Source organism: Colias eurytheme, chromosome 20, assembly GCF_061535395.1.
Source record: "Colias eurytheme isolate Ceu_HAF_F1 chromosome 20, ilColEury1 Martin Lab GWU primary, whole genome shotgun sequence".
NCBI lineage: Eukaryota > Metazoa > Arthropoda > Insecta > Lepidoptera > Pieridae > Colias > Colias eurytheme.
In genome coordinates, this window is record NC_142999.1 from 3,232,914 (window position 1) to 3,248,828 (window position 15,915).

A 15,915-nucleotide genomic window follows, 5' to 3' on the forward strand; every position below is an offset into this window, starting at 1 on the left:
ATATGATTGTAGAGTCGAATCTCTATCGCAAAGTTTTGTATTTTACCTGCCCTTTTTCAATCGATGTTTCCAACAGAACATGAAAATCTTCTAGAGAATACCCCGATAATATTGGTTTTCACTTATCACTGATTTTCACCTCCAAAAGCTAACACATTCAAAAGCGAGAAATAAAATCGTATCGGTGTCTGAACTAACATTAAAACTAACTGTGCAACAAGCGACATTAAAATGTATAACAATAAAAAGCAAAACGCTTGCGCTAAAACCTGATCCAGATCTTTAGGAAGAATCTCTAAACAGTTATTTTTATCATAAGTTACCCTACAACAGGCAATTACGATATGATTCGTGCACGGAATGCACTCTGCCATATTTCACTTTTGTCATCTTCAGAGATAAACATCTTCGAACGAATGAGGCTAAATCTATACAGCTTACATTATTTATAGATATTTGTGCATGACGGAATCCATAAGAGGCTTTCGTAAATGTTTAGGAATTTCTACCGTTTGGTAAATGTTTAGGTATATACATAGTTATGTATATTTAAACTCACTAGAGTACCTAAAGTACTATTACATATTTATGTAATGGTACTATATTACCTGTGGTTTATACACATGTTTAAAGTCAGGACACATTATTACAATGCGCGCTAATGAAATCATAATTGTGATTTATCGATCAAGTCCATAATGTAATACGAAATATTTTTATTCAAATCTCTGCGTCATACTTTTAAATGACTTTCAAGTCGAGTTTTGCATTTGATACAATCTTTTACACTATTATATTTATACAAAATCTAGAACTGTATCACGAGGGCTTTGTGATTGATGGCCAAGGAGCCATTAAAAGAGAATTCGCTGTTGAATTTCCATCTTTATTCACGAGGAATTGAGTTAAAATCCCTTTGCGTCAATAAATTATCCACACTCCATGAGGCTGTATGACATTCTAAAGTTTTAGGTTGATTCAAATGAAGATAAAAATTCCTTCTACATTGAATAAACTGTTGGCTTATAAATAATTGTTTTACCTTTATTTAACGTACCTAAATAAAACTAGAACAACCTTATAAATTCAACGCTGTTAAATGTGGAAACTAAATATATATGTACCCCACAATTTTGCAAGATGTTACAAAATTAAAACGTTTGCTAACGAATTATTTCCTATTTATATTAATTAATTATCAATATTATGCTCTTAGGTAAAGCATTTTAGGGTTACAAAGTACCTATGTACTTAGCTATACGTTGTATGGCCATTACCCTCTGCAAAGGGCTCTATCCCTTATAGAGTTTTTAATTTCTTGAAATATTCATTTACGACGCCCAAATTAATGCCTACAAGTACATATAATATTATTATAGTTAACGAAATCATACCTTTATTCATACAAAACACACCTACAACAATAATAAAAAAAATGTGTGCGTGTTACGTGTACTAGTGTATACACGTAAGAAGTGAAACTTCTTTATGACCTTATTTTTCAAAAAATTATTTACTTTATGCAACTTTACAGAAATACGTCAATCACGCGTGGTAGGGTATAAAAACAAGATGGCGCGTAACGGAAAAATGTTACACTAAATTTTTTTCCAACCCCGATAAAGAAGTTTCACTTCAATAAAATAATACCTATACATAGTTAGTTTAATACGCTACAGTTACGCTCTACAATGGAATTTTAGATCTTACTTCTATAGATTGGCGGTCTTAAACGTATATCAATGTATTTATAGCTTTATCTGTCAAACTGACGGTGGCTGAATACGGCCACAGCGGGACATCGAACAATATTTATTTTAAAAACGCCTGCCTTGGGTGTCTTTAAAATCAATGTGATACACCCTTATTCATTTTGTTTTATGGCAATCGTAAATATGTGTGTGGATTAAAGTACATATTGTTATTGTTGTTTTTATTTAAGTTCAATGTAATTTCCATATTCTAATGCGGTCGTTTGTCCAGTTTTATGTTTCTTCTTATTTTATGTTACAAATTTCATTTTTATTCAGGCTTTCATTCTGATTCTTGTATGTATCTATGTACTTGACTATTTATCTATAGTTACATCTTAATTTAAATATTATTACTTAGAAATGTATCTATACACTAGGTACTAATATTATAAAGCTGAAGAGTTTGTTTGTTTGCTTGATCACGCTAATCTTGTGAACCACCGGTATGATATGAAAAATTCTTTCAGTGTTGGATAGTCCATTTATCGAAGAAGACTATAGGCTATACAACATCACACTAAGACCAATAAGAGAGGAGCAAAATATTTTAGAACCTTAGTACCTTTCTATATCAGTACATATTATTGTCAAACATGACCCCTCTAAACCAACGGGACAGTCGGGTCTACTTTAAATTCTCAAACGTAGTTTACATCTGCGATGTGAGTAAACGTAAAGCAATCACGAAAACATAACAGAAATAACAAAATATTCACATAAAATGCTGTTCCTAGCAATAAAAATAACAATCTACGATGTGTAGTGAATTTTGTCGCGTAAAATGTTTTGCCATAACTGTTTCTAAGATGGAATAGTAATATGAAATGTTTTATCTGAAAATATTGCTTAGAATCTCAGTCTATGTTCATACGTGCGTTATTCAATTTACTCTATGAATAAGTAACACAAGTTAAATTATGCTAAAAATGTGTAAAAGGAAAAGAGACCATGTAACTACCTTTTGTACCTTTTACCGAGTATTGGCCCAAAATATTGGGGTCAAATTGGATTACCTACAGTCTATTGACTTCCTGAATGAATAAATAATCTAAAATACGATAGGTAGTTAGTTACTACATATTACAAAAAATCAAAAGTTTAGAAAACATGTTACAGTTGCCAGATCCAATAACCTTTGCTAGTAGCAGTTACTTCTACTAAATTTAAATAACACCTTATCAAATTAACTGCGACTAATGCTCAAAGTTCGAACTAAAAGAGCATAGCCGTATAGCTATGTCATTTTGCAAAAATGCATTGAATCCAAAGTCAGAACTAACGACCCGCAAATAAATCATGTTTTAGTACGAGTTTATGCATCTACAGAAATTCGCGGAAGAAATCTACAAACTACCCGTGACCCCGTCGTTATAAGAGCCACTACCAAATTAAAGGGCTCACATCTGCATTTTAAAACATTTAACTACCTTAATGGTAAATAATTTTGGTATGGTATGGTATGGTAAATAAATAAATAAATAATATCGAAGATTCTAAATACATTTTCCCCATTTTACTTACGTCGGATAAGTATTTTATTATTTTCTCAGATGTGATTTTTTAATTCTTTACAACAGACCAAAATAAAGGTGCATACTAAATCAAAAACGAAATCTCTATGATAAACATTTATTAACAGTCTTATCTACACTAATTCATTGCACTTATAACCTATAGCGGGAACCATCTCTGAGCACCATCTAATCTTATAACTTCACCATTTAACATTGGATTCTCTATTATGCTTGTTACTAAATGCGCAAATTCCTCTGGCTTGCCTAACCTTGAAGGGAAAGGTGTCATTCTCTTGATGAACTCTATCATCTTCTCTGGCAAATATGATACTAATGGTGTTTCAAATATACCTGAAAAACATGGAATTTTTATATTAAAAATGTATAAAACATGACACCTTAATTTTTTATTTAGCCCTACGCATTTTTGTGCTGTTTTCAAAAATGTATACTTGACTTATGAGATTCAAATAAATAAGCAGGTAAAAAGGCACCTAAAAATAGCTGTTGTAGATAAAATTATTTATATTCGTCATCCTCAACTTTAATACAAAGATTTCCTAAGTTGATGTTGAAGACATCATGCCCTATTATCTATTGAGGCTTTATCGTGTTTTCTATCAAAATAAATTGTTGCATTGGTCAAGTTGTTCTCCAGTTTGCATAAAAAATTTTATTCCATTTTCACATGTCAAAATAAATCCCTATATAAATAACAATATACAGATATAACACTTACCAGGCGCTATAGTAACATTCCTTATCCCCTGTGAAGCCAGATCCCTTGCTATCGGCAGCGTCATTCCAATAATCGCCGCCGTTGACGCAGCGTACGCCGCTTGACCAATATCACCCTCCATTGCTATAGTCGCTGCTGTATTCACAATTACACCCCTTTGACCACTCTCTGAGGGTTTGTTCTTACCCATTAGGGCGACGGATAGACGAATTGTGTTGAATGTGCCTATTGTGTTTACCTGGTGAGTATTTTGGAGATATTGTTTTTATTTGTTTTTTTAGCATAATAAAGAATTTCAGATCAATCAACCAGTTACAAAACACATTGTCTTACAATAATTAACTATATTGAATAAAAATATTAAAAAAATGCATAAATATATTTGTATTAACTAGTAACAATAAATTTCAAATACATCTTCTAGATTACTGTGACAAAACATCTTAAATCAAAGCGGGCTAGTAAAAGCATTACCACAAGAAGGTGCGACAAGTGAAATAATTTGTGTCAGAGAGCTTTCAATCATATTTTATATAATCGAAGTATAACTTGAAATTAGTTAACATAATTTAGATAAACTACTTACATTAACACATTTTGCAAAATGTTCTAAATCTGATGGTCTATCTTTATAGAAATTATAAACTTGATGGCTATGTGAAAATCCTGCACAGTTAATTAAATTGTCAAGTCTTCCAAACTTAGACTTTACAATGTCTAATGCCTTTTTCACATCTTCTTCTGAAGTGACCTTAAAAGAATAAAATATTTTATTAGAAACTTCAACAGTGCAATATATCTGCAGAATAAGAAGTATTAATATACTAATACAAAAAAATCCAATCATTTAAATCAAGTCATTTATTGCATACAAACATATTTGCAACTTTGCGCAGGTATTGCAATATAGTGGATCATTATTATAGGGTCAACCGGGGCAAATGCAACTAAAAAATAACAAGTTTCGAGTTTGATCGGTTGCAGTTATCTTCTTTTATATTTGGTCATTTATTTGACCCATTTAGTGATTTTTGTATTTATTCAAGATTATTTTCAACCAATCAAGCAATACAGTAGTCTTATAAATAACTGGTAGTGAGAATATTACCTAAAATTGGTAGAAAAAGTTACATTAACCCCTAGTCGGGGGTAAATGCAACTAACTGCCATAGCTCTTCTTCTGTTTCATATAAAACAACGAATATAGAATATATTTATGAGATTTCATGTTATTCATAGGATTTTGAACTGGATTACCGTGTAGCAAGAACGAGTTTTCAGGAAAAATCTTATTTTTCTGATTGTGGGGCAAATGCAACTATTTGTTAGAGAATTAGTGTGGGGAATGCAAAAAACTTATTCATCGATATATTTTTATTATTCTATATATATATACAATAACGTTATCTATACAATAACGTTGCGATCGTAGATGGCGCCGCATTATTTAGAGGAAAAACTCATGTACCTACTTTGATTTACCACTTTAAATCGCAACAAAAAAAAAATAACAGTGTACTACCTACTAAGTCAATTTTAGTTTTTGGTCAGAACAAATAATATTCTTTGTGTTAAATATTGTTAAAAACGTAAACCAAACAAAATACGTTTATTAGTTAATCAACCGTTTACTAAAAATTACTTGAACAATCACAGAACTATCCTACCTATCGTTTTTAGTTACTTATATTCTTTAACCACGCTTTATCTAATTTGAATTTTACTTATGAACCCGTCTCTGGGTATAATATCGAAGAAATAATCGATGGTTCTTCTTTAATTAATCATAAAGAAAATATATTTTGACTACCAAGAAGGATACATAATAAAAATATCGACACTGTCACATCACTAGTGTTTTTAGTTTCATACAAAAATATAAGGGGCTATTGTAACTAACCTCACAGTTGCAATAACCCCACAGTGAAATTTTCATGAGGCAATTGTAACTGCATCAATAACACAAAATAGAGTCAACTAACGCACTAAAAATATAAATGAAATATGCTTAACGGCTTGTGATAATCGTGTCCAATCAAAAACACCTGCAAAAAATCACTCCTAAACAATTTTTTTGTCTGCAAAACTCGACACCTGTTTTTACGCACACCAACTTCAAAATAGCGGTTTGACACAATGGCCTATCAATCAAATAGTTTTCATCGTAGGGGCACCATCTATAACTTGTAAGATTTATTAGTCGTTGAGCTATTGAATCATAGGTGGCGATTTATTACAACAACTCTAATAAATTAGTTATGATAACTAGTTGCCATAGCCCCATAGTTGCATTTGCCCCGGTTGACCCTATACATTTACAATAATAAGTTTTATTTTTTAATCACTCTTAAAGCTATTATTTAAAATGTAAATGTGATATGATATTTTATTCGTCATGCGGTGAAGTACAGCTCGCATTAAAAAGAATTTACATTGAGAAGAAATATCAAAAATCAACTTCGTTTTTTAAAGTGAAACTTTTATTACATCGTCTCAAACTTTTTGGTCTGTGTAGCGCATGTCGCGTGTATCGCGGCTGCCGAGTAGGTATACCTACTCGGCAGCCGACCGTCACGCGACATGCGCTACACAAAGCAGTGTTCGGATTTCGGAACCGTTCGAACAGTTTCACTTTTACCGTGGTTTCATAAAACCACACAACATTTTTTTTTGGTTTCACAACTTCTTATTTAGATAATATAAGATATTATGTAAATGCCCTATTTTAATTCAATGGATTTTCAATACTTATAAAAGGTAAAGAATACTTACGCAGCCCTTAGATGCTAAAACGTTTTCACCAAGAGATTTTGCTACTTCTTCAGCTCTAGTCCCCTGAATATCCAATATAACTACTTTTCCACCATGTTTGACAAATGTCTCTACTGTAGCTTTACCAAGACCTGACGCTCCACCGGTAACCAAGCTCACCATACCCTTAAGACACATATTAGAATGGTTATTAAACATTTCTTGCACAATATAGGTTATGGATTTGTTTACATTTTTAAACTGTACTTTTAACATAAATTGTCATTGTAAAATACCTTTAACATTGTTATAATGAAAGATTGCACTGCTAATTTAATATCTCCTTTTTAATATTTTGTTATCAATAGTCAATATCGGTATAATATCAATTGTTTTTAAATTCCAGCGTAAATTTTCTAGGTTATCACAAAACTTCAATAGCGACCACAGATTAAGTATTAGTTACTACGTAAATAGCGACTGCAGCGAGTCAGCGACTTGAAAGTTGTAATTGACAGGAGTAAAGGGTCAAATTCATTTGTCATGTTTTAACTTCCTAAATGTAATAAAATCAATATAAATAATTATTTAAGTATTTCCAACTAAAATTTTTTGTCCCATTAAGATTTTTAAGATTGAATTTTAAATTTATTCACCGAAATCTTATTATTGTAGTTTTTATATATTGTAACACTGATTGATTTTCCAGGTAGCTTGGAAAGTGCTTGGAAAAATAGGAAAATGGTGAAATTTGTTTTGGTTTACCGTTCTTGATCTTGAAGCAACAAATTATGAATTAAACTCGACAATATTAGTTTGAAAAAGTGATTGGCTGCTTCTTATATACTTTTAGGATTATACTTTTAAAATAATATTGTATTGAAAAGTGAAAACTATCGCCTTCGTCCCATTCAGTTGTGTATTCAGATTTATAATCGATTTTGAGTATTATGGCTAAAGTCGAGCAGCCACTATTTATTCTTCCTAAGAAACGTAACGGGAAGAAGCAAAACTCAATCGCTGGTCATGTCGATCACATAATAACTGTTCAGGTAAGTTTTATCTCTTCTATTCAATGAGAGAGCTATGTTATTTTGATAAGTTTTGTATACTTAATAATTTACTTCGATGGGTCCTTTTTAAGAAAGGAATCCACTAAAAAAAACTCATAGATAAAGAAACTCAATTCACAAATCGCAATATGAAATTTATAAAAAAAAAAACAGAGTAGACTTTATTTTATTATACCTATTATTATATTTTTTTATTTGGACAGGGTGCCGCTGACGCAGCTGAAGTACCTACAAAATATAAAAATGGTTTATCACCTGTTTCCGAGCATGTTGCTAATGGTATAATACATTCTACCATGGAGGGTCTAAAATCCAATATGAAAATAAATTTACCCATTATCAATGATGTCCACGACGAGGATTTGAATGAAATAAACGATCAAACGAAGTCAGTACAGAAGAATGGATACCAACAATTAAACAACAGCCGTGAAATAATTGATCTATCGCCCATATACGAAAATTCGTCCGATGCATGCTCTAGTCATGGAGACTTGCGTGAAGATAATGAATTGCAAAAGAGTTGCCGAATCCTCAATTCCGAAAACAACGAAAGTTCTTGTCCAACACCTAACAGTCTATCACAAACTCACTCGGAAAACAGTTTCGAAATGGGCCCCATGACTGATAGCTTGAAAAATAGTGCTAAGAGAAAGAAAAGGGTCAACATTGTATCTGGGATAACTGAATCTGATAATACGGAGACTGAAGTGACTGCATTAAGAGTGGATTCTGAAGCCTCTCTAACTCCTGATTGCTCTCTATCTGAAAGCAAGGACAGCTATCTAACCATGACAGGAACTATCAAACGTGGAAAGAAGAAAGGCCAAAATGTTGATGTAAAACTCAATATCTCTAGAGAGGAACTTGAAATCATTGAAGCGTCTATTGTAGCTGATGAATTAAGCAAAATGGATGTATCAAAATGCTCTCTATATAATGGGCCACATATATTTCTATTCAGTTTGGTGTGTGTACCGTTTGTTGCATTTATCTCTGCAGCCTATTCATTTTATATCGGCACATTAGCTTGGTATAACATTTTCTCTAATGTTACAGAAGAATTTAGCTGCGTCAAGAAGGTATTCTTGGCACCAATAGTTATTTTGGCATATCCATTCTTGATTGTCATATTTACTATGGGACTTGGATTGTATGCAGGTATAGTACAGTTAACTTTCAGTGGAGCAAATTGGTGGAAGGATGTGTGCGACTTTGAAAAGGGCTTTTACGGCTGGCTTTGTAATGTGCTAGGTATGTCTGAATGTAGTCCATATGAAGTTGTTGTTTTGATGGATGTTAAACCATAGACTGTACGAGAAACTGTTAAGTTGCCATGTGCTGCTGATATTGCAGCTATAAAATATGATTGGATATTGCATGTTTTGCCAGTTTTTAAATATTTATCTTGCACCAATCCAATTTACTTAAATTACCAATTGTATTCAATTGACATCATTCTGGCTATTATTAGAAAAAAAGGTATATAATTTTTTTAAACATATTTAGCAAAAAATAAGAACTGATATTACATTCCTTATCTGTTTTAGTGATTTTGTTAAACCCTACTTATATAAAAGGGAAGTTTATACAATTAGCTAATAAAACACTGCCATGTTGTATACTAAATATTAAATTAGAATTAAAAACATAGGTGTTTACATATCTAGTCAGCTTTTTTAATGTAGTATTTATGTTAAATGGAAGAGTTGGAAAATCAAGGATTGGAAAAAATGGGATCAAAAACTGATAAGACTTAATGGGAGTGAATTTTTGAAAGAATTTTACTTGATTTTAATCTAAGGTGTATGAGAATGTTTTAAATAATAATTAATGTATTAGTTTGTAGAAGGAAAGACTCAAATTTTCATCTTCCTGTATACCATCTTCCATATTTTACTCACATACCAAATATAATTTTATCTAGTCAAGCATTTTAAGTGCATTAAAGTTTATAATACCAAAAAACATATTTTATAAATGAAATTATTGTAAAGTACAATTTATTATATTGATTTATATTATTTTAAAGTCAATTTTAATCATAATGTTATATTATGTATATCATATCACTTTCATCGTCAAATAGGTTGTGCTTTTTATTTATTACTGAGGTGAAGTTTTAAAAATAAAATAACTGTATTTTGCACAAAATATTTAAATATTTGTATCATCCATAGTATTTATTTAGCATTAATAAAACTATAAGAAATGTATAGGGAAGCTTTTATGCAAGATTATTGTCATTATAAACAGATGCTTAATGCAAACAATGGTAACAGTTATCTTTAAAAATAAATAATATAACCAACAAAGAATTGATTGCTTAGCAAAATTTATTGATCTATAACATGCTTATGCATCTAAGTATGGCTATCTAGTATGTCAAAATTTTGTAATACACATAATCAACGTATATGTATGAAGACTGATGTATTCTAGTCACTATTGTGTCCATTTTCTACAAATAAAATATTTTATAAAACAAATTCGTTTTACTCGACAGAAAACTACAAAATATACAACTTTCAAAATTATAACTATCCAATCACAGTTTTATGATGATTTCATGATGGATTTGCTTGACTTTGGCTATCTTGGGTTTGTTTATCCTTAAATTCTGTATCTATTCTCTCTTTAGCTCGAACAATTTTTGATTGTAAATAAAATGAACCTCCTTTAGACTTGTCATTCACATTGAATAAGTGTTCATAGTTATTCTTGATCTTTTCTGGATCTAATTTCTCTATGTTTAGAATTTGCATAGCTTCTTCTAAAGTGAGACCTGAAGATGCATTTGCAGCAGCCCGCCTGGCGCCCTGAGGTCCACCACCAGCTCTTTTAGCTGCTTCTTGCGATGCAGCAATTTCCTGCTTTAAAGCTCGCGCAAACGCTTTGCCAACAACCTGAGCACCGAGAACGATTATTTGCGCAATATATTTAGCCATTTTTTTATTGGAAAATTAAACGACGCAATATTATTTTTCATTACGGAATAATCGCAAAACTTATAAAGTTGACAATTGACATTTTTCTCGATACTAAATTGACAATTTGAGTTTTGACAAAGTAAGGTTAAACTGCGTTCATAATTTTTTGACAGCTAAAGTAAAACATACATAGGTACCTAACTTAATTTATGTATTTATTACAATTTTATTATATCAAATTGACCTACATTCTACAATATATAAATAATGAAGAGCCGTTATAATAATAATTTACAGAATTCACAAAAAATAGTTAAATACGATTTATTGTTAAAAATGTTTGTCAATCTGGAATCTGTCAGCTGTCAATTGCAATGATTTGTGATGCCCACGCTTGACTATTGTTGCAGTTTATTAATTAATTAACATCACTTGCATTTGAGGATCCAGGAAGTGCAGGACACGTTCTTGATCGCCATTCATTCGTACCTTCAAATAAGAAATTGCTTTTGATCCACGTTGATACTTTCATATCAAGATGACTTTGGGAACTTACAACAGACACCAAGCGCAAAAGAAACGGTACTGTTTTACAAATGTTTTGGGTTTCATCTTGATTTTGTGTTCAACAGTTTATTAATTATTAATTTGTCTACAGGCAAGCAGCGTTGGCGGCCGCTTTCCCCCAAGGGATACGTTGTCAAAAATGTCTTCAATATGGACATTGGAGCTACGAATGTACGGGACAACGCAAGATTCTCGTCCGCCCTTCCCGTACGCAGGTGCTGAAGAAGAATTTAAAAGCCAAGGAAGAAAAGTGCAGGTTCGTTTTTTAAAATATAACCGCCATTTTCGAACTACCCTCATTTTTTTAAATTCTTTCTAGAACTTCGTGTTTGTCTACGAAATTTTAATAATGGTTTTACAATTAATTAAACTATCCATTGGTATACTAATAATCCTATATTCGTTAAGAATTGATTAAATAACCAAATTTATTTTTGTTTTAGTGACGGCAAATGCAAGATCCCTGCTAAAAAGAAGCGCTATTCAAACTGCGATGACTGCTCCGATGACGACTCGTCTTCATCAGGATCTTCGTCAGACAGTTCCTCGTCTGACAGCGATTCAGACAGCGGCAGCGACTCTGACAGTGGTAGTAGCAGTGGTAGCTGCTCAGATAGCAGTGGCTCGGAATCTGATTCTTCTAGTGACTAAGTATTCTTTAGAAATGATTTAACTCAGCAATGTTTTTGAGATCTGACTTTCTTTTGACAGATTTTAGTTTGATTCTTTTGTATGTGTATTGAAACTTTTCCTACATATCAGTTAATATTCTGTAAATTTCTTTTTATACTGTTTTTCTATTCTATTTTAAATTAGCTTTCTTTCTACTTTTCCTTGTTCAAAATTTAAAATGAATACATTGCTCATCGGTTTGTAAAATAATGCTGGTCATTCTGAATTAGGCTAAGATTATTTTTTTATTTATATTGTCAACTTTTTTATGTGTACTTGAAGATTTTAGTTTTATTTGTATTGTTACCTGATTTGGAAATAGATGAGATTGTTTTATATTCTCGAAAATAAAAATAACAAGTTTTAAAAACGAAACTTGCTATTTCTATTTACGAGAATGATAGATATTGTAATGATTTAACTATATGTGATGTACTAGTATTTTGTAGAAACATTGTATGACTTTAAATTCTAATGTCTATGTTTTAAATATAAGGCACAAAATAACAATTGTTGATATTGCACTTGGGTGATATTTGACAAAATTTGGTTGTTAATAAAATTAAATTAATAATTACGTTTTATAAGATACCTAATTGTAATATGAATGATTGTTACATCTAGAGTTAAACTCAAATGTAATGTAATAGAGGCTTTGTAAATGTGCATGTAATTATATTTTCTTTAAATTGATTTATTTTATAAGACTGTATGTGTAAATGTCGTAAAATAAATTTTAGTTTAAATGTCATACGATTTTTAATGTGAAAATATGAATAAAATTTAAGATTTTGACTAATTATTTTTCTTTTCTTTTCCTGTTCTTCATGCTATGCATTCTATAACTTGAAACAATTTGCAAATGCGAAGTTACTTTATATTTCACTAAATATATACATATTGCCTATAATTGTGCAGCAAAATAGAATACTTATAATAATTAATAGCAGCTGAAATAAAGCAAACCTATCTACTGGATTAATTAATGACATAGTAATAAAAGCAGACACGCCCTTCCGCGAATGCCTTTGTTAATTTCGATTGATTGATTCTATATCGAGGGTATATAATTTGTCCAGGCCGAGATAATTGCAATTTGCATCATATTGCATTGTAATTACGTAACTGCGCGGCTTTACATGCGCACAGCGATATTGATTTTCTTTTAAAGACGATTCTAAAATTAGGCGTACGTACAGAAGTAATTGGACATGAATATTTGATAAATTTGAGTGGCCTCGCCACTGGTAATTTCTGAAAAATATATTTAGTTGTAGTGACGAATGGAAAAACCCGGTCACTGTTCCTATGTCAATAATTGTTCAAGACAAATTGAAAGTTTTAAAGAAACTTAAAAAATTAGAAAGAAGTACCCCCCAATTGAAATAAATTAGGTACACAAATCAAAGAGAATACAAATACTACGTACCTACACAAATAATAAAAAAAGCTGAAGAGTTTGTTCGGGTAGGGTGATCTTTGAGGGCTGTAGGCTATTAGTATTATGTACCACGGACGAACACGGACCGCCAGTAATTAACAAGGTCCTCATAATTACGTTTGTAGGTAGGTCCTCATACCTACTTTCCACCTTTAACAAGACCATTTAATATTATAATACATACTAAAATAGGTAATTCTTTAAAAACCAGTCTTCTATAAGGGACATGAAGAAGTTATACTTGAAAAGGAGAATGGGCACTTTTGTATGGATTCCGTCCCCAGAGTGTATCAAGTTGGGATATATGTCATTTGAAAGGTCATAATAATAGCTTCATTTTATTGTATGACACCAACAATGAGACTCGTGCAGGGAAAGAACTAGGAATCATTTAATTTTACTAAACCCGTGAAAGTCTAAAACAGTTTTATTTAGGATATACGCTTTTTTCATTCATATTTTCATATTATTTTATATAGCGTAGCGTATTAATAAGCGGCACACCTAGACACCTATTGAGACTTTTTTCATAAAATATCATATGAGAAGATTTTTTTTAATATGTATCGCACTCAATTATTCTCTGCTATATGCGCAGAGTCCTTTTTATGCGAACTTTGCTCTGAAGAAGTGCAATCTCACGATGATCGTGAGTTGGCACTTGACTTGGTTCATAACAAATAAACATATGAGGAGATTGGAATTACAAAAATATACGAGAGAATATGTATTATATACGAGAGAATATGTAGTTATGTAATATAATACAGTAAAGGAGATAAACAGAACTAATAATCAACATCAATTATTTCATCCAGAAATTCACACGTTCTTCCATTCTAACAACGTATCCAATTCACTTGCAATCAAGTCCATAAAACTAGCCAAAATCAAAGTATGTGTAGAAAACTCAAGTCCATTAAACGTGCAGAGGTCAAAAATACAAAACAGTACGGATCCGAAAGAGCAAAATGTATGTGCGTATGCGCGCGGCGTAATTACCGATGGCTGGTTCACACTTTGATTAGTGCGAGTGCAGGTGATTAGTGTGACTACGTGTGAACAGCGACTGTTTAGTGCAAGTGTTTAGTAGGCTGTGTAGTAAAGTGAATAGAAGCGTGTTCTATTTTTTTGCGAGTGGACTGCGAGTAGCCACGTCCCGCGCGCCCTCCCTTCCCCCTCACTCGCAGTGTGCCTGCCTAAACACGTCTGGACAGGAGTGTTTAGTTTTTAGTGTTTAGCGTAGTGTGTAGCGTCGCGAATTTCACCATTGACCTGCACTCCCACTAATCACCTGCACTCGCAGTTGAATTGGACACTACTCGCACTACACACCTGCACTCGCACTAATCACCTGCACTCGCACTAATCAAAGTGTGAACCAGCCATAAACAAGTAACAACGCGCCGCCGACGCCGTCCCCCACCAGGCATCCTACCATCCCACCACCACCGGCATAGGTACGCACCGCAAGGTGTGCTAAATTAAAAGCAAATAAAATAATAGCACACAAATAAAAGCCAAACTTAAAATAATATATTCTTATTTAATATATTCTTTAAAAAAAACGGAATAAACGTAAAAACGTATGTAAAACACTGTTTTAGACTTTCACGGGTTTAGTAAATTAAATGATTCCTAGTTCTTTCCCTGCACGAGTCTCATTGTTGGTGTCATACAATAAAATGAAGCTATTATTATGACCTTTCAAATGACATATATGATATATCCCAACTTGATACACTCTGGGGACAAATCGCCCATTCTCCTTTAGTCATGATAAATAGACAGGTTTAAAAATACAATGGAGCAAGGGAGAAATTTACATGGCAGGCGGTAGTTAACAAAGGATGGAAGTCATTATTTAATATTTAAACGATCGAGTTATACCTAGAATTCGAACCCCTAAGTGAAATATAAATTACCATTCCTAGCAATATGTATTTAATGTTTCCCTATGAATATTATCTACCTATAATTGCATGAAGTATTTTATTTTTCGAATAACTTCACGGATTTTGATGAATTTTTATAGATGATACAATCTCAGAATAGTGCAGAATACACACTAGTTTAAAGCACTAACTTTCTTTTATAAATGTATGTGTAAGCATTTCTTAAGTACTTCTATTTATTTCTAAGACACCTGTAAATTACAAGCACCTCTAAAAGTGAAAAATATTAGCTGGTAATGATATAACCAATTATTCTAAGTTTCTGTACATCCAAATTATACAATTAAGCACTTACTGTAATAACAATAAGCAATGGATGTATTCAAAATCAGGATTCAATAAAAAGGTGTTTCCAAACAACTACGACATGGGGCCTTCAAGAAAAGCTTAATTTTGTCCCTGAAAGGCCGGCAATTGGCAAAGCAAAAGTAACACTACCAGTATTATGTATTTGTATTTATGGGCGGTGGTGACCACTTTACTTTCTACTCTGCCCCTTTGCTTGCCCTGACATAAAAA

The 15,915-nt window shown here is 32.0% G+C and overlaps 4 protein-coding genes across 4 annotated transcripts; 2 read left to right on the forward strand and 2 right to left on the reverse strand.

Moving 5' to 3' along the window:
* Window positions 1-3,375: 3,375 nt before the first annotated feature.
* LOC149899540 (3-hydroxyacyl-CoA dehydrogenase type-2-like) lies at window positions 3,376-7,191 on the reverse strand. The gene is made up of 5 exons (XM_090113831.1): window positions 7,055-7,191; window positions 6,780-6,944; window positions 4,594-4,758; window positions 4,008-4,245; window positions 3,376-3,619 (listed from the first exon to the last, which is right to left on the reverse strand). Exons 1-5 carry the CDS (start codon window positions 7,061-7,063, stop codon window positions 3,426-3,428), a joined length of 771 nt encoding a protein of 256 aa, XP_089969957.1. The 5' UTR covers window positions 7,064-7,191; the 3' UTR covers window positions 3,376-3,425.
* A 478-nt stretch (window positions 7,192-7,669) lies between these two features.
* Window positions 7,670-10,019, forward strand: LOC149899541 (uncharacterized). Its single transcript, XM_090113860.1, has 2 exons — window positions 7,670-7,810; window positions 8,035-10,019. The coding sequence occupies exons 1-2, from the start codon at window positions 7,709-7,711 to the stop codon at window positions 9,139-9,141; spliced, it is 1,209 nt and encodes a 402-aa protein (XP_089969986.1). The 5' UTR covers window positions 7,670-7,708; the 3' UTR covers window positions 9,142-10,019.
* A 134-nt stretch (window positions 10,020-10,153) lies between these two features.
* Window positions 10,154-10,851, reverse strand: blp (mitochondrial import inner membrane translocase subunit Tim16). Its single transcript, XM_090113861.1, has one exon. It carries the CDS (start codon window positions 10,777-10,779, stop codon window positions 10,399-10,401), a length of 381 nt encoding a protein of 126 aa, XP_089969987.1. The 5' UTR covers window positions 10,780-10,851; the 3' UTR covers window positions 10,154-10,398.
* A 285-nt stretch (window positions 10,852-11,136) lies between these two features.
* Window positions 11,137-12,799, forward strand: LOC149899543 (uncharacterized). The gene is made up of 3 exons (XM_090113730.1): window positions 11,137-11,343; window positions 11,420-11,584; window positions 11,772-12,799. Exons 1-3 carry the CDS (start codon window positions 11,300-11,302, stop codon window positions 11,977-11,979), a joined length of 417 nt encoding a protein of 138 aa, XP_089969856.1. The 5' UTR covers window positions 11,137-11,299; the 3' UTR covers window positions 11,980-12,799.
* Window positions 12,800-15,915: the final 3,116 nt, after the last annotated feature.